Below are 19,771 nucleotides of genomic sequence, written 5' to 3'. Positions count from 1 at the left end.
CTTGCTGTCTGATCCTGTATCTCTGTGATTGTAGCATTGTTGCCCTCGTGTTTGATCACTCTGTCTAATGTGTGCCCCGTTCTATCGGCCTCACAGTATTTATGAGCCTGGATAAGCCCACTGATATAAGGAATCTCACTTTCAACCAGAACCTGAAAGTTTAGGAGTTCACTTTTTATCATGCCTAAAAAAGCCTCCCTCCGCACAGTGCCATGTTGGTTCTCCAGGGCTCGTATCATCTCCTTTGAAGCTGTCAGCTCCCTTCTAATCTGCTACAGGATCACACCCACCATGGATAGTGCAATCCCCCTTACATAAACCTTGAATGATTCCCACAGGGTTGAGGAACTTTAAACTGAGCCGCACTTATATCAAGGTATGTGGCAATGTTGTCTTCCATGCGTTCAAAGAGTGCTGACCCCAACATCCTCCACAACTATGGGAGACATGCTCTGCATCGAAACCAAGAGATTGGGGAATGGTCTGAATATGTGCAGGGTAGAAGGGCACACCCATCTAGAGCTCCCAGGTGTGCCATCGACACCAGCCAGTTGTCTACTCGCAACATAATGTTGTGCACCAAAGAATAAAAGGAGAATTAGCTCGCCACGCATCCATCAGCTGAAGTGGAGACACATAGGGCCTCATTACGAGTTTGGTGGTAGCCGTGCCTGTAAAACAGACACAGCTACCGCCAAACTCACTACCGGCACCGCCACCCATGAATGGGCATTTACCAGCCCATTACGAGTTAAACGGGCCGCTAATGGCCCATTCGCGGATGGTGGTATTACCAGCTCCCCATCCCCATTCTGCCCACAGGGCAGAATGGGGGTGGGGGGCATGGATGCACCGTCACCGTTAATAACAGTGGCTGTCAGGCACCCACAAGCAAAATTCGTAATTTGGCGGTATGGTGCCAACGGTGCCGGTGCCGAACCGGCACCGTTGGTACCGTACCGCCAAAGTCGTAATGAGCCCTATAGTCCACCTAATGACTCTCGTGGATGCTGTATGCGCCCTATGTCACTGAACGGTCTATTTGCAAGTCGAGTATAGGATTAAAATCACCTCCCCATATTACTACAAACCCGTCAGAGGAATCCCACATCTGAGCTAACTCTGAATAAAAGAAGAGGTCATTCACATTAAAGCCATACGTGCTAACCAACAGTGTTTTCACACCTGCTAGCACCCCCTCCCCACCGCCTTATATTCTGCCAACTTGTTGTTAATCTCTTCTAGAATGATATCCACCTCTTTTCTGTTCAGTGTTGCCACGAGGTCTTTTTCTATCTCTTGAATTTCGTTGTTAAGGTCTGCCAAATTGTTTGCCAATTCTTGAATAGTGAGTAGTATAAGGTCTAGAGAACCCTTATTAAGTATGGCCTCCCATTTTTTTACAAAGCTTTTGCTCTCTTTGCACAACGTAGGGCACAACTGGATTCGTAGACCAAGGCGGAACTTGAAACAAAAAAATCCCAGAATTTAAAAGAGACACATATGATTATTTGAAAGATGAAGTCTACACATGGATGGACAAATATGGTCCTCCTGTAAGGAAATCCAAACCTACAAACACTAGTGAGACATCAAGCTCAGGAACAGACACAGAGAGCGTGTCCTCTAATATAGAAGAAGAAACCCTCCCAAGTACGTCAGGTTCTTCAAGACCATCGGAAGCATCAACAAGAGGCAGACAGCTTTTTTCGACAAAGGAAGAAGAGAACAAGAAGGGGGGTAGAAAGACAGAGAGGAAAACGAAACACGAGATTACAGCAAAAGAAAACATCATAATTAATTTGTCTACAAGAACACTGACCACCCAAGAAATGCAAAGATTACAGAAAGTTCTTAGTTTTGTGCCAACATACAATAGCACACTATTCAAGTCCAAAATAGAAATATACAAATTGATCAGGAAAATTAGGCTGAAAGTGTTCTTTAGGGAACTCGAACAAGAAGGAGAACAAGATATAAAAGAAGAGGATTTCAAAGAATTCAGGAGTTTCATCCCTCCGCTTACCATACCTTCAATTGACATTTTCCAAAAACAAGTAACGAGAGACTTTGAAAAGATGTGTTTTAAGTCCGACTCAACACGCAATATAAAACCACACAAACTGAAATTAATACAAGATCTATATGGAGATCCATCAGTGACTATTAGGTCTGCAGACAAAGGAGGTGGTCTAGTTTTGCTGAACACAACAGACTGCGAAGAGGAATGTGAATGACAACTGAGTGACACAAACACCTATGCACAACTGGCGAACGATCCAACACCAGAAATCAAGTGCAATTTGGAAACACTTTTAGATAAGGCTGAAGAACTCAAATGGATCAACCATCACACAAAGAAATTTCTGACAAACCCATACCCTCGGATACCACATTTCTATACATTACCTAAGGTGCATAAAGACCCAACGAAACCACCAGAGAGACGATTGTAGCAGGGATGAACAGTATTTTAGAACCTCTTGGTAAATACGTAGACTACTTTTTACAACCTCTCATTCAAAAAACGAGTACATACATCAAGGATTTGACTCATTTTCTGAAATGTTTAAATTCAATACCATTTGACTGCAATAACTTTTACTTTACAATAGACGTCAAAAGTTTATGTATGTCAATCCCACATGACCTAGGAAGTGAGGCTGTAGAATGGATACTACTCAAGGCAGCAGAAATACCAGTGCACAAATAATTCATAATGGCACTCCTCGAATTCATAACCAATTACTCATACTTTCAATACAAAGACAGATATTATCTCCAAGTAGCAGACACAGCAATGGGGGCAATCATGGTTCCACCTTATGCTAATGCATTTATGCATATATTTGAAACAGAACACGTACTCCAGAATCAAAGTTGGCAACAAAATTTGAATATTTGGATAAGATACATAGATGACATTTTCGGAGTGTGGAAAGGCAGCGAACTGGAATTACTAGAATTCTTTGAATATCTAAACAGCAAACACACCAGAATCCAGTTTACACATGAATACTCCCGAGAGAGTATCCACTTTATAGATGTGAAGATCAATATAAAGAATACAGGATATCAGACAACTATTTTTTGAAAACCTACAGACCGCAACAACCTGCTTCAACGACTACGTTTCCATCAACCTAGTCTTATCAAAAATCTTCCTTACAGCCAGATGCTTTGGGTGAAAAGACTGGTGAGTGACCCAACAGACTACAAAAATGAAGTTAAAGAAATGGGAAAGACATTTTTGGACCGAGGATACACGAAGGAAGAAATAGCTGCAGCAGAAGCACGTGCAGCAACTCAAAATAGGGAAGATTTGCTGAAAGTCAAAATCAAGGAAGAAAACGCACCTCCGTTAGTGTTCGTATCTAAGTACTCCAGACAAAGTAATCACATTAAAACCATCATTAAAAAAACAGTGGAACACAGTGACATGTGACCAACGGGTTGAACATTTATTAAAAGATGTCCCCACATTCGCCTACCAACGGAGCCACAATCTCACAGATAAACTTGTCAAAAACCAGAGCAGCACAAAAAAAGAAGGTTACGCACCGCATTGGTACCTTTCCCTGCTTGAGTTGTAGCAATTGTGGCTATATAATGAAAGGTTAATGTGTTTTGCCATGTGTGATTGCCATAATGTGATTGACACAATAAAATGTCCTTGAGGCCTGTATTATGTTGGCTAAACACTGAGGACAGCTAAAGCCAGATGGAATGAACACAGGTCCTGCATAAGGAATAACAATAAAAACTCGGCTGTGGCCAGACACTGGCATGACAGAAAACACAATTTGGCCCAGATTAAATGTGCTATTCTGGAGGTAGTAGAAAGAAAAGATCTACATGAGAACTTTCAGAAAACAATGGACCAACGTGAAACCTTTTGGATCGACCGTCTTAGCTCCTTGACACCAAAAGGGCTAAACAAAGAGATCAATTACGTGTGCTTTCTATAAATACCAATGTTGTTGAAAATATAATGTGTTACCTTGATGAATGAATGATTTTGATTCTAATGCTATACTCCCCTTGCACCCACCTTAATGGCACCACAGATGATTTGACTTTGCTCAAGACACAGAGGTCTGACTTACAACCTGAACTGTACATTTAACAAATTCACTTTTAGGGTAATTGTCACTCTGCATTAAGGGATTTACCAGTGAAATCATTTTAATTACTTTATTTAATTTAAATTTCCATTTACTTCCCTATTCTCGTAGGGCAACAACACAGCATAATCTCGATATGCAATACATTTATTACAATTCACGCTAGTTCAATGTGTACCAGAAGCTTCGACCTTATTCAAATTTCACAGTTCAATTTTAACTCCATTTTGTTCCCCATTCTCTTAAGGCAACAATACAGCATAATCTAGATATGCACAACGTTTATTACAATTCATGTTAGTTAAAAGTGTACCAGAAGCTTTGACAGCTCCATATACTGTTTTCCACAGTTCCTACAACAACGTTGCATTGCCATGGAGACACCCCCCCCAGGGTGCACACCCGAGGGTGGGGCGTGAGGCATACGTGCACCGGCTTTACAGCAGGTCTGCAGCGCCTCGCACCATCTCCATGGAGACGCTTAAAACAGGTCCACAGCCTGCGCAAGCATGCGTCTCAGCGGCTAGCACAGTTATCGGCAGAAAACAATCTGACCAAGAGGTAAGAGCTGGCGCTCCTACGCTAGCTTTCGTGATGCAAAATACTTAAAAAGCCACATTAGCTGAGGGTTTGTTTCTTCTCCCAGCAGCGACAGCACTGCTTTACGTGTTTTGACACGCATTTGAATAAGAACATTTTACGCAATCAGGTAGGACGAGGCTATGCACCTTGTGTGAATACGTTGATATTCTAGATTCTTATGCATTTAAACTAAAAAGTGATTTTGTTTCTTTTCTTTGGCACAACACGCTCGATACAACTAGGAATGGTATGTGCATTGCTTTATTATATTTTGAACATGGCATTATCTGTCCACTATGTTTACTTTGAATTAAATGCATGTCTCATCAAAACAGTTAAAGCCTAATAGAGTGAAATATAACTCATGTACAGCCCTGAGGAAGGTTTATCCGAAATGCATGGGCTATTGTACAAACATGGCAGACTGATATGAATGCGCAACTCGGTATAATGAGAATAATTGTTACTTGGAAAACATATAACAGGAATGTGAATAGAACATTTCCTGATATATTAACATCGATTCAAGACTCTATTTAGAAAGTATTACTATTTGAAAAAATCTATTGAATTCCTTTGTATTATTTTTTTGGAACCATTTTTGAAATTTGCAGCCCTTCGTATTGGGGGCCAACTGTGAAGTGCCAGTTCTAATAGGGTGGAATCACCTTGTTTGCTTTTCTGTGTTGTACTTATGACCCCAACCCATAAACCAGCATGCCTCTCCGAAATCACTGGCTACTTATGCCCCCAGCCCATAGACTGGCTTGCCTCTCCGAAATCACTGGTTTCTTATGAACCCAGCCCATAAACCAGCATGCCTCTACTAATCACTGGCTACTTATGCCCCCAGCCCATAAACCAGCATGCCACTCCGAATCACTGGGCACTTATGACCCCAGCCCATAAACCAGCATGCCTCTCCGAATCACTGGCTACTTATGACCCCAGCCCATAAAGCAGCATGCCTCTCCGAATCACTGGCTACGTATGCCCCCAGCCCATAAACTGGCTTTCCTCTCTGAAATCACTGGTTTCTTATGAACCCAGCCCATAAACCAGCATGCCTCTACTAATCACTGGCTACTTATGCCCCCAGCCCATAAACCAGCATGCCCCTCCGAATCATTGGTTACTTATGACCCCAGACCATAAACCAGCATGCCTCTCCGAATTACTGGCTACTTATGACCCCAGCCCATAAAGCAGCATGCCCCTCCGAATCACTGGTTACTAATGACTACAGCCCATAAACCAGTATGCCACTCCGAATAACTGGTTTACTTATGGCCCAGCCCATGAACCAGCATGTCTCTCCAAATCACTGCTTACTTATGACCCCAGACCATAAACCAGCTTGCCTCTCCGAATCACTGGCTACTTATGACCCCAGCCCATAAAGCAGCATGCCCTTCCGAATCACTGGTTACTAATGACTACAGCCCATAAACCAGCATGCCACTCCGAATCACTGGTTTACGTATGGCCCCAGCCCATAAACCAGCATGCTTCTCGGAATCACTGGTTACTTATGACCCCAGACCATAAACCAGAATGCCTCTCCAAATCACTGGCTACTTATGACCACAGCCCATAAACCAGCATGCCACTCCGAATCACTGGCTACTTATGACCCCAGCCCATAAACCAGCATGCCTTTCCGAATCACAGGCTACTTATGACCCCAGCCCATAAACCAGCATGCCTTTCCGAATCACAGGCTACTTATGACCCCACCCCATAAACCAGCATGCCTCTCCGAATCACTGGCTACTTATGAACCCAGCAGAAGAGCCAGCATGCCTTTCTGAATCACTGGCTACTTATGACCCCACCCCATAAACCAGCATGCCTCTCTGATTCATTGGTTACTTATGACCCCAGCCCATAAACCAGCATACCTATCTGAATCACTGGCTTCCTATGGCCCCAGCCCATAAACCAGAATGCCTCTCCGAATCACTGGCTACTAATGACCCCATACCATAAACCAGCATGCCTCTCCGAATAACTGGTTACTTATGACCCCAGCCCATAAACCAGAATGCCTCTCCCAATCACTGTTTACTTATGAACCCAGCCCATAAGCCAGCATGCCTCTCCGAATCACTGGCTGCTAATGAACCCATCCCATAAACCGGCATGCCTCTCCGAATCACTGGCTACTTATGAACTCAGCCCAAGAGCCAGCATGCCTCTCCGAATCACTGGCTACTTATGACCCCAGCCCATAAACCAGCATGCCTCTCCGAATCACTGGCTACTTATCACCCCAGCCCATAAACCAGCATGCCTCTCTGAATCACTGGCTAATTATGACCCCAGCCCCTAAACCAGTTGTTAGGGAGAATTCTCTGTATAGGCTAATTTCCCAAACCTAGTGATTCCCCCAACAGCTTTGCTGGATTTATTGGGGTTTATTTTTCCTCCTACTAAGAGTGAGACTCTTTTTCTCCCACTCTTAGACATGATTTGAGAATGTCCTCTGACTTTGGAATGTGTTTGATGGGCTATGGGGTCTTTTACTCCAAATGGCTTCATGTGTTTTTGGTATATGTGTTACACAGCACCCTCAGTGCAGTAACACAGGGATGTCATAGTGACCCCCAAACATAGACTCCATACCCTGGGACTGACTACTGTCTCCCAGGGCATGTAAAGTCACCATTGACTTTACTAGTCTTAAATTGTGAACAGAACCAGTACAAACCATCATATTGTGGAAGTACTGGTAGGGGTAATTTGATTGCCCCTGGGTCTGTTTTTCAAGGGGGCACTGTCCAGTCCCCCATTGTCGAGTTTCTGGCTGGTGGCAGGGGTTACCACGCAAAACATTCTCCCAGAATATTTCCTATGGGATTTTCCCATTCATTTTAAACGCACCACTTTTTTGGTGCAATGTTAAAGATACCGCTGGGTTATTTATTTAATATTTATTCCCTGGTTGGGTCTTTTTGACAGGACTCAGTTTTAAAATGGCGTTTGTGTTCTCCTCGGTAACTCCAACCCAAGTTGAGCCCTTTGTTCCACTTTTGGCGGGCTTCTACACAGTGTCAATCTGGAAAAATGAATACCCTTCATTTGAATGATAGACGTAACTTGATGGCCGTGGGCCAACCGTTTTATGCACCGAATGACAGAAATATAAACTGCTATGCTTGACCAACGAGTGGCCATTTTAAATGTATCAAGAATCGCCATTTTGCTTGTTAACCATTGCTCATTGCTTATTGTCTAAAAACTGCTTTGCAGTTTACAATTCTTGCGGATTCTGCTTACTCTGCTCAACTGTTAACATTGTTGTCTGAATATGAAAGGACAAAGTCGCGGGACTGAAGAGTTTATTGAAACTCCTCATGAGTAGCCCAGAGAGGAATGCCCACGCTCCCTCTCTGTACCCTTGGGAGGGAGCTGCAGGGCATTTAATCACTGCACAGCTGCCAGCCAGTCTCGTACGATGGTAGAATATGTTAGAATAATACAGCTAAAGGCTTGAATTATGCTTTTCTTACGGCCCCTCCTTCACAAAACCCTTTAGAACGGGCTGGCTCCCAGGACACGAATAGTACCTCATAGATAGCAAAGCTTGGAATGTGGCTCGTCCCCCGTGTGCAGCTTGCTTCCAGGAACAGAACCACCGTGTTCTGTTCAACAACTAAAAGATGCCTCTGCACTTTCTAATTGCACATTGTTACTAGAATAGACATCGAAAATGTTATAATCGTTATACTCGTCGGATATGTCCATCGTCATCCCGAGTTCAAAGAAACTTAATAAAGAGGGGTGTTGAACATGACTTTGCTGATTGTGTGATATGCATTTTGTAAATATGTAACTGATGTACGTAATTCGCTCTCTTGCGTCCCTCGAGGTCTAGGAAACTCACGTTGCGGGGCGTGAGATCAGAATTGGCCAATTGATACTATCTTTTGCTTGCAATAAATCCTAGCATTGGGAATTTGATCGTCGTGTCTGGCGCATCTTTTCGTCTATGGTTATTGCCTTGTTTCCATAGCACGAGGGACCCATAGGGGCCCTTTCAAGATGGCGCCCGAATAGGGTCCCTCCCCCATTTGCCCCATCGTATACATTGTAACGGAGTAAAGGCGGAAGAACGGCGAGGACGGGACGGTCGAGCCGGGATCAAGAAGTGTACTGGGTGCCCTGTAGAAGTGAGGAGAGATTCCTTCCGCAGATCTGCACACATCTGATCCCTGATCGACGTACCGGGCCAGAGGGCAAAGGAGGCGAGGGTCCCGAGACGAGGCAGAAGCCAGAGAAGCGCAGATACGACGTTGGGAGAGGTTGCGTTAGAACAGGCGACTTGTTTTATCAGGTGAGTCAGGTGAGTCATTCCCTGATTCAAAGAAAAACCTGATTTTTGGTAGAGTGTTGATTTTGCAAACTCAAACATCCAGATAAAAGTGGCTAACCAAAGGGGAAGGTTAAAGAAACATGCCTGGAGTACTGTCCACTTTAGCAGGGCTTTTCAGCTGCGGTAGACAGTCCTTGGAATATGGCCAAGTGCACCGCCTGGGGGAACGCCGGCTTATGATATGTATACAAAATATGGTGTGGGTGCTATAATATTTTGTGAAATTTGGCATAGGCAAACTAGAAAGCAGCCCGACCATCAGTGGCCGATTAATGGTGGTTTTGAGATTGGAAGGACAGATAACCTAGAGAGGGTGCTAATTAGAAAGAAAGAGCGACCTGCAGCTTTTGAGACTGTCAAAGATTGGAGGTGGGAAGCAATGCTCCGACTTAGGAGTAGAGAGAAGCATGCGCGTAGGCACAAAACGAAGCTTGAGGTAGCAGAAGAGAAGGAAGAGGAGGAGTGGACTGCAAGTCTAAGACGGGAAGGGAGACGTCACCAGATGAACATAGACAGAATACACCCGCAGCGGGAACTACACATAGCAGACTAATTAATGGAACATTTGTTAACTAACACGGGTCGAGGCCCAAAACCAGAATCGAAACCAAACACACGAGCAGTGACTGCACAGGCCCAACCAGTAGCTCTCATACCCCTTCCCACAGCCCAAGCACTTCCCCTCACGCAAGCGTTAACCCAAGCCCCGCCCACAGTGCGAGCACTCCCACAAGTGCAGGACGCGGACACACAATTTCCCAGCACGCAGCAAGGCCCTTCACAGATGCCACCTGTATCACATGTCCCATCCGCACCTCCCGCTCTAGAGACAGATTCAGCACCATGCGCTCCTCCAGAAGTCAAAATTGAGACTGGGGAGGCGGGAGGGAGGGCTGAAGGAACAGGATTTGGACGGGTAACTCGAAGCGCGGTCAGCAAAGAAAGAAAGATTGAATTGCGACAAGAGGCAGAAATGTACATAGAAGGAAATGATGAGACGGCAGCATTGGCCTCATTGTATGGGTACCAAAGAAGCAACGAGAGACAGGTAGTGTTGGAATGCATGGGGGAAATTTTGGTGGGAGAATGGAAAAAGATACTTGGGAATTTACCACCACAGCGATTGTTAGATTTGAATAAGTTAGCACGCAGTGAGCAAAGAGATGAGGATGTAAGAAAACATGTGCACAAACTCATTGAAGTAAAAAATGAAATGGAAGACAGATATGCTGAGATGTTTGCTACACCTGAATATAGTCAGGAGTGTATTAAGAAAGGTAGGAAGGAGGCGTCAAGGTTGAGTATAAAAAAATCATGGGCAAGAGTTTTTCCAGGTGGTACAAAGCATTTGCCGATACCGGGCCAAATAGGTGATAAACAAAGATTGCAGGTATGGGTAGGGGAAACAATGCGATGAATGTCGAACAAAAGAACGTCAGTAAAGGAAGTAAGTGAGATATGTAATGGGTACCCATTGGAGATGAGAAAAGAAGCGATGCAAACGATAGTAGGGGTGTTGCTGCAGCAGGTCATTGGATACAATAGAGGTAGAAGAAACGCACAAGGCCGGGGAAATTTGAATAATATGCATGGGGTGTCATTGGGATTAAATCAATGTGCGTATTGTAAGGAGGAAGGACACTGGCGAGTGCAATGCCCGCACCTACAGAATAGGAGTGGGTTTGGTCAGAGAAGGCCTCATCAGGGGTCAAATGGCCCAAGCAGAAATAACATGCAGCAGCAGCAGGGATATACCAATGGAGGTAATCAAAACCAATCCTATGGTCAAAACCAAGCTCAACAGAACAAGGCATTGAACCAAAGTGTTCGGAACCAAAATCAGAGCGGGCAGGGCCAACAGAGAAATGATCAGAGTGGAGGACATCGAGGGGGAAATAGGAATATTTTTGATACACAACCAAACACATATTATAGCAATAGCTGTTACTACACATCGGACGATGTGTTATTTTCGCAATAGGACAGCCCACGACAGGGGTCGGAACCAGTGTCTATTCCCGTGAATCAGAGAGGACCCTACGTAGAAATGAGAGTCGGGAATAAGGAGCACCGTTTCCTTGTAGATACAGTGGCACAGAAGTGCTCGATAGACCACCACTTGGTTCTGGAGATACCACTGTCGGTGTCAGGAATCTGTGGAAAGGCCGAGGACGGCGCTTGGTGCTTGGCAGGAGGAGATAAACTACATTTCCCATTAGGCTTTAGGAAGAGTGTAGTTCTCCTCTATCGCGCGCAGCACCAGCTGCTCATTAGCAGCAACTGTTAAAACCCGCCGCCGCCCGTGCCTCGGTGCAGGTAATTACTGATTATCAGCATAGGTGGCAGCAGTGTCGGAGCAGGCATGTGGGAGCATATCCGACGCCGAAGGACTTATTGAGCTTCCCTTCTCCCCGGGCCTCGACGGTAACGCTGAAGAACACAAGAAAGTCTGTCGCGGGCTGCGGCGGTGAAGCGGTTCTTACTACCCGGTGTTGGGCATCGCTCTTCAGGGTCCGGATGTCCTCGTGAGGCATCCGGGCCATCAGTTAAGTGTTTTTGGACCTCAGTGCTCACATACTGGGGTTATAATACGTTGATGTTCATGTAGTGATTTATTATCCAATATGCAGTGAGTGTGTGAGGTAACACGCTCTAGGATACACGTCCCGCTTGATACACGCCATGTGAGACATGTTATAAGAACTCAGGACTGATAAAAGAGTGCCCTAAGGGCAGATTATCCTATGTGTATGTAATTGGAATAAGTCTTTGGAGTCCACTTATCACAAGGGCCTGTTATGTGTTATGTTTGGTCCCAAGACTCTGTTTGTGGTTTTCCTTGTGCCCAACGGGCCATGTGTCTTGTATCTTCATGAAAGGGACAACCCTTGTTTGTGCCATTTGCGTCTAAACCATCTTATGTGTTTTCATATATTACTGTCCCCAGTAACATGTTACGTTCAAGGTCTGTGTTCTAGGTTATGTTTGTGATATGCAAAGTGAAGATTTGTAAAGCCACCATGGTTATAATTTAGCAGGTTTACTTCAGGAATAAGAGATTAGGCTAGGTGATTTAGAATTGCGGTTTCAGGTACAGGAGGATTTGCTGTTGTATGTATTGGTTTGTTATGTTCCCCTCCTTTCCTTTGTCACTCCATCCCCTTTCCCTAACTCCATCTTCCCCCCATTGGCTGCCACGTGGCTCCCTGTGATATACGTTCAGGCGCCCGTGCCAACCACGGTGAGAGGGGTCAATCTATTTGGCTTCTGTGGTTCGGAGGAGGGGATCGAGATCCCTCCTCCATATAAGTTTGACAGAATTACCTGCCCCCGATTTCGGGGTAATTGAACCACCCAGGCCAAATGGATACGAATCCTCCCTCTTTAGCGGATGTGCTCAAGGCACTACTGGACATACAAGTAGAATTGGTACAGACTAGACAGGAGTCGAGTATATTGAAAGCTCAGGTACAGGGTTTGGTCGCACAAGGCACCCCGCTTGATGGGGCTGGAACCTCTACTGGAGGGCAAACTGGTAGAGCCACGTCTACTGTGATGTGCAGCCCTCTAGTAGTGTGCCCTTAGCCACACCTGAAAGATTCACAGGAGACCCTAAGAAATATATGACCTTTTTAATGCAGTGCCGACTTCATTTTTTGTGTAAACCTAAGGCATTTGAGACAGTACAAGCTAGAACGGCATTTGTTATTTCCTATTTAACGGGAGATGCGGCAGCATGGGCAATGCCTTTGGTGCAAAATGATGATCCTTTATTATATGATTGGGATGGGTTTCTAGGGGAATTTGGAAGGTTATTTGACCGCCGGGAGGTTTCTTTGGCTCAAGACAAAGAATTGTTAGCTTTAAGACAAGGAACCCGCGACTTGGTTTCGTATGTTACACAATTTAACAGGTTGGTTATTGAGACAGATTGACCTGAAAAGAAACAGACTGTGTTGTTTTATCAAGGACTCAAAGAGGAATTGAAGGATGCTATCGCTCAAGTAGAACCCCAGCCCATGACATGTACCGCCATGATTGATTTAGCTCTAAGATTGGATCATCGTATTGGAGAGCGCAGGGGTGAGAAGAAGAGACCAGAAGTGTTGCCTTTTGCTAGATTGGATCGGGGGAAGGGAAACAGGAATACAGAAGGAGAACCCATGCAAATTGGTGGAATAAGGGGGCCTTTGTCTGTTGCTGAGAAGGAGCAACGAAGGGCTAATAATTTGTGCCTCTATTGTGGACAACCAGGACATTTTATTAGAACTTGCCCGAATACTCCCAAGAAAGGAGCAGGGGTGGATAGAAACAAGGTTGAGTAGGGAAAAGGATTGGGCTGGCCTTAGGGGGAACTCAAGCGACAGGCCCAGACACAACTAGGTTCCCCAATTGGATTGCAAATACGACAGGGAAAAGAAATTCACATTTGTACATACTGGTGACTTTACTGTTTGCCTGTACTAAGCAGCTAGTGTCTGCAATGGTGGATTCAGGCGCCACTGGTAATTTTATTGACATTGGTTTGGCGAAAAGATTGGGTTTACCATTGAAGGAAAAATGTCAGGTTGAGGGAGTACAATCAGTGGATGGTTCACCACTGGTGTCAGGACCCATTTGTCAACAAACTGAGCCACTTATAATGAGGTGTGAGTCTGGACATACAGAGGAAATTGTCTTTGATTTAATTGCGGCACCTCAATTTGGGCTCATTTTGGGCATGCCGTGGTTGCTTAAGCACAATCCCAGGATTGATTGGATTAAGTGGAAGGTGGTTTTTGCAGGAGTGGAATGCGAGAGTCACCTTGAGGAAGAGGTGAGACCCGCATTGTATTTGGCAGATCAAGTGGCAGAACCACAGAAGGTGGGAGCAATGGCTGTGAGTATCCCAAATCAGTACCAAGATTTAGCTAAGGTATTCGACAAAGGGGGAGCAGACAAGTTACCACCCCATAGATCTTATGATTGTGTAATTGATTTGGAACCAGGGGCTAAGTTACCTTGAAGTAGAATCTATGCGTTGACTGAAAAAGAAAACCAGCATTTACGTGACTATCTGGATGACATGTTAAATAAGGGATTTATTAGACATTCCACCTCACCGGTGTCGTCACCCTTATTTTTTGTTCCAAAGAAAGAAGGAACGCTTAGGACATGCATTGACTATAGAGCATTGAATAAGGTGACAGTGAAAAATAGGTACCCCTTGCCTTTGATTTCAGTGTTATTAGATCAAGTAAAGACAGCAGTGGTTTACACCAAATTAGATATGAGAGGGGCTTACCATTTGATCCGTGTGAAAGCAGGGGATCAGTGGAAGACAGCTTTCAGGACTAAGTTTGGTTTGTTTGAATACCTTGTGATGCCTTTTGGTTTATGTAACGCTCCTGCAGCATTCCAATACTTTATGCAGGAAGTGTTGAGTGAGTTTCTAGATCAGTTTGTTATAGTTTATATTGATGACATTTTGATTTATTCATCTTCTGAAGAGCAGCATCGAGATCATGTAAGAGCAGTGTTAAAAAGATTACAAGACCATCAGTTGTATGTAAAACTGGAAAAATGTGCTTTTCATACCACTCAAGTGGAATTCCTTGGTTTTATTTTGACTCCCTCTGGTATTGTGATGGACAAAAGGAAAGTACAAGCAGTTACGGAATGGCCAGCGCCTCAATGCATCAAAGATATCCAATCCTTTTTGGGTTTTGCAAATTTTTATAGGCGCTTTATTTCAAACTTTTCACAAATCGTTACACCTATTACCAAATTATTAAGGAAGGCCACTAAATTTGATTGGAATTATGAGGCAGAAGTAGCTTTTCAAGAGTTAAAGAAAGCATTTACATCAGCTCCGGTATTGAGACACCCTAATCCGGAAAAACCTTTCCAAGTGGAAACGGATGCTTCCAATGTGGCTGTGGGAGCTATATTGTCTCAAAAGGATGAAGAAGGAGTATGGCACCCTGTAGCTTTCTACTCTCGCAAGCTTACTAGCTGTGAACAAAATTATTCAATCACCGATAAAGAGTTATTGGCAATTAGAGCAGCTTTTTTGGAGTGGCGACATTATTTGCTGGGGGCCAAATATCAGGTTACAGTGGTCACTGATCATAAGAACTTGCAATATTTCAAGACAGCGCATACATTAAGTCCAAGGCAGTTAAGATGGTCACAGTACTTTAATGAGTTCAATTTTGTAGTCACGTTTAGACCAGGAAGAAAAAATTGAAAAGCTGACGCTCTATCTCGGCAGCAACATATGGAAAGCATGATAACCGAAGTTAAAACTATCATTCCTGCGGAAAAAGTAGTAGGAGCAATAATGACTCAGTTACTAAGACAGGTTAAACAGGAAATGAAAGGAAAGGTCAAATTGAAATGGGGAGAGAATCCCGTGGAAAAATTCCACAAGGGACTTCCCTATTATGCAGGGAAATTGTTTTTACCGACGCTCGCTTTACAAAGGAAGGCGATGCATTGGTGTCATAATTCACCTTTAGCAGGACATTCAGGAAGCAAAAAGACACAAGGGTTGCTGGAGAAATATTTCTGGTGGCCAGAGTTAAGACAAGATTCTATTAAATATATTCAAGAATGCGAAACCTGTGTATGCAGTAAGTCAGATCACCAAAAGAAATCAGGGTTACTTCAGCCACTACCCACTCCGGAGAAGGTTTGGACACATATATCCATGGATTCCATCACTGATTTGCCTCCGGATAATCAGTATGACACAATCTGGGTGGTGGTGGATTATCTCTCTAAACAAGCCCATTTCGTACCTTGTAAAGGTATTCCTGGAGCAGGCAGATTGGCAGAATTGTTTTTACAACATGTGGTCAGATTACATGGTCTGCCTCAAAGTATTGTATCTGATAGAGGTCCACAATTTACTTCCAAATTTTGGCGTGCTTTTTGTAAAATGTTAGGCATGGAGTGTGCTTTGTCCACCAGTTATCACCCACAGACAGACGGACAAACTGAGAGAGTCAATCAGACGCTTGAACAATATTTACGATGTTATTTAAGTGATGGTCGTGAATCGTGAGTACAATCTTTATGGTTGGCTGAGTTCACTTATAATAACACTGAATATGCCTCGTTGGGAATGTCTCCAAATGTATGTTTGTATGGTCAGACACAGAATATGTTACCAGAACATCTACCTGACATGGAGAATATCCCTATGCTTCAGGATAGAAAAGAGTTACTATTACAACTCAGACAGAAAGCACGGGCCAATTTAGATCAGGCTAAGAAACAGTATAAGAAATATGCCGACAGAAAAAGGCGGGAGGCTCCTCAGTATAAAGTGGGGGATAAGGTATGGCTTTCGACACACAATCTGCCTTTAAAGGGACCCCGGAAATTTGCCCCCAGGTTTATTGGCCCCTACGAAATTGTGAAATGTATTTCTACAGTGGCATGTAAACTAAAGTTGCCTCACATGTTAAAGATACATCCTGTGTTCCATGTGTCTCTGCTTAAACCCGCAGCTCCGGGAACGCGAGTACAGAGACCACCAGCAATTATTAAGGATGGGCAGACAGAATATGAAGTCAAGAAGATACTGGACTCAAGATGGAGACAGAAGCAGTTATGGTATCTCATACAGTGGGTAGGATATGGACCTGAGGATTGTTCATGGGAACCGGCCAGTGCGGTGCATGCACCTAGATTGGTTCAACAGTTTCATTTGCAGCAGGCAAAGAAAACAAAACTTGGGAGAGGCCTTGAGAGAGGAGGTACTGTCAGGAATCTGTGGAAAGGCCGAGGACGGCTCTTGGTGCTTGGCAGGAGAAGATAAACTACATTTCCCATTAGGCTTTAGGAAGAGTGTAGTTCTCCTCTATCGCGCGCGGCACCAGCTGCTCATTAGCAGCAACTGTTAAAACCCGCCGCCGCCCGTGCCTCGGTGCAGGTAATTACTGATTATCAGCATGGGCGGCAGCAGTGTAGGAGCAGGCATGTGGGAGCATATCCGACGCCGAAGGACTTATTGAGCTTCCCTTCTCCCCGGGCCTCGACGGTAACGCTGAAGAACACCAGAAAGTCTGTCGCGGGCTGCGGCGGTGAAGCTGTTCTTACTACCCTGTGTTGGGGCATCGCTCTTCAGGGTCCGGATGTCCTCGTGAGGCATCCGGGCCATCAGTTAAGTGTTTTTGGACCTCGGTGCTCACATACTGGGGTTATCATATGTTGATGTTCATGTAGTGATTTATTATCCAATATGCAGTGAGTGTGTGAGGTAACACGCTCTAGGATACACGTCCCGCTTGATACACGCCATGTGAGAGGAAACATGTTATAAGAACTCAGGACTGATAAAACAGTGCCCAAGGGGCAGATTATCCTAATGTGTATGTAATTGGAATAAGTCTTTGGAGTCCACTTATCACAAGGGCCTGTTATGTGTTATGTTTGGTCCCAAGACTCTGTTTGTGGTTTTCCTTGTGCCCAATGGGCCATGTGTCTTGTATCTTCATGAAAGGGACAACCCTTGTTTGTGCCATTTGCGTCTAAACCATCTTATGTGTTTTCATATATTACTGTCCCCAATAACATGTTACGTTCAAGGTCTGTGTTCTAGGTTATGTTTGTGATATGCAAAGTGAAGACTTGTAAAGCCACCATGGTTATAATTTAGCAGGTTTACTTCAGGAATAAGAGATTAGGCTAGGTGATTTAGAATTACGGTTTCAGGTACAGGAGGATTTGCTGTTGAATGTATTGGTTTGTTATGTTCCCCTCCTTTCCTTTGTCACTCCATCCCCTTTCCCTAACTCCATCTTCCCCCCATTGGCTGCCACGTGGCTCCCTGTGATATACGTTCAGGCGCCCGTGCCAACCACGGTGGGAGGGGTCAATCTATTTGGCTTCTGTGGTTCGGAGGAGGGGATCGAGATCCCTACTCCATATAAGTTTGACAGTCGGAGCAGAAGAATGTTTCTGTAGGGTTCGCAGGTACACAGTAATTAACCCCATGTCCGAAGCTGTCCCAATTACAATAGGACCATTCATGGAACAGTGTCCATTTCTTTTGACAGAAAATTGTGGAGAGAACTTGCTAGGATTAAATTTGTTGAGAAAATTGGGGGCAGTCATACATTGTACGGCAGACGGGGTTTCCTCACGATGTGGCCTCACGATGCACCGGTGACGGAATTTATGTCAAAAGAGTACCAACCTGTCTGTGGGCAATGCATGATAATGATGTAGGATGCTTGAAAATAGAGCCAGCAAAAATAACTTTGAAAGAAGGTGTCACACTACCACAAATGCCCCAGTATAAAATTTCTGTTGAAGGTGAGAAGGGATTGAAAAGCATTGTTACTGACCTAGTGAGTTTGGGGGTAGTTGAGGAAATTGCAGGTAGCACGTGCAACAGCCCGATTCTTCCAGTTTACAAGAAAGGAGGCAATGAGGTATCCTTTCATTTCATAATTGATCTGCGCGCATTAAACAAAGTGGTAGACCCAAAATTCCCTTTGGTCCCAGATGTCACAACAATACTGACAATGATACCGGCCACTGCAGAATACTTTAATGTAGTTGATTTGAAGAACGCGTTCTTTAGCATTCCATTGGATAAAAGCAGTAGATATCTGTTCGCGTTCACTCTAGGAGGTCGATCATTTACATTCACACGCATTCCACAAGGATACACAGAAAGCCCGAGCATTTACAGCAGAGCACTAAAAGAGCAGCTAGACATGCTAGAATTACCCGAAGGTTGCGTACTCTTGCAGTACATAGATGACTTGTTATTAGCTGCTGACAAGAAAGACATCTGCAAAGAAAGCACTATATTACTATTGACACACTTAGCGACCCATGGTCACAAGGCAAGTTTGAAGAAATTCCAGTATAATCAGAAGGAGGTGTCTTATTTGGGTTACCTACTTTCGAAAGAAGGGAGAAGATTAACACCAGAACGCATAGAAAGTATTTCTAGTATGCCTATTCCAAAAACTCAAAAAGGAGTGAGAGCTGTAATAGGCATGGCCTCTTATTGTCGGCAGTGGATCAGTAATTTTGCGTTGATTGTGAAGCCGATGATAAAATTGCCAAAAAAGGATGCAGAGATGCCTTTACAGTGGGATGAGGAATGTCAGAAAGCGTTTGAGCAATTGAAAGCTGCATTGTGTGTTGCGCCAGTTTTAGGCACTCCTAACTATAAAAAGATCTTCAGACTATTTGTGAGTGAGAGTGAACGATGTGCATTGACGGTTTTGACGCAGGAACAAGGTGGAAGAAATAGGCCGTGCGGCTGTTTTTCTTGTGCGTTAGACCCTGTAGCGCGCGCACTACCACGATGTTTGCGATCCTTCGCAGCTGCTGCATCAGTGAAACAAATGGAAGGAATGGTATTGGGGCATACTTTAATTCTGATGGTGCCACATGCTATAGACGTTCTATTAAATAGGACGCAGACGCAACACCTCACCTAAGCTAGACTAACAAGATATGAGATTATCTTGTTTGCACCCCACATCCAAATTATGAGGTGTAGCGTTTTGAATCCTGCAGAATTAATTCCACTGCCCATAGCAGAAATTGGTGACAACGAATCACCACCCCATGATTGTTTAATGATCACTGAAGAAGAAACAAAGGGAAGGATTGATTTGAGCGATATCCCACGAAAAGAGCCAAATGGGGAGTTGTTTTGTGATGGCTCTTGTTTTAA

At 44.3% G+C, this 19,771-nt stretch overlaps 1 protein-coding gene across 1 annotated transcript in view; it reads right to left on the bottom strand.

Annotated features, from left to right (window-relative positions):
* LOC138473494 (vomeronasal type-2 receptor 116-like) overlaps positions 1 to 19,771 on the bottom strand; it is a 342,569-nt gene that overhangs the window by 231,846 nt on the left and 90,952 nt on the right. The window contains exon 4 of the mRNA XM_069612134.1: positions 1,207 to 1,464. Coding sequence (XP_069468235.1) covers positions 1,207 to 1,464 — 258 coding nt within the window. The remainder of the gene's footprint in view (positions 1 to 1,206; positions 1,465 to 19,771) is intronic.

This window comes from Ambystoma mexicanum, chromosome 8, assembly GCF_040938575.1.
Source record: "Ambystoma mexicanum isolate Mex_15411 chromosome 8, UKY_AmexF1_1, whole genome shotgun sequence".
Taxonomy (NCBI): domain Eukaryota; kingdom Metazoa; phylum Chordata; class Amphibia; order Caudata; family Ambystomatidae; genus Ambystoma; species Ambystoma mexicanum.
Note: the sequence above shows the minus strand (reverse complement) of the source record. Positions and strands in the feature narration are given on the sequence as shown.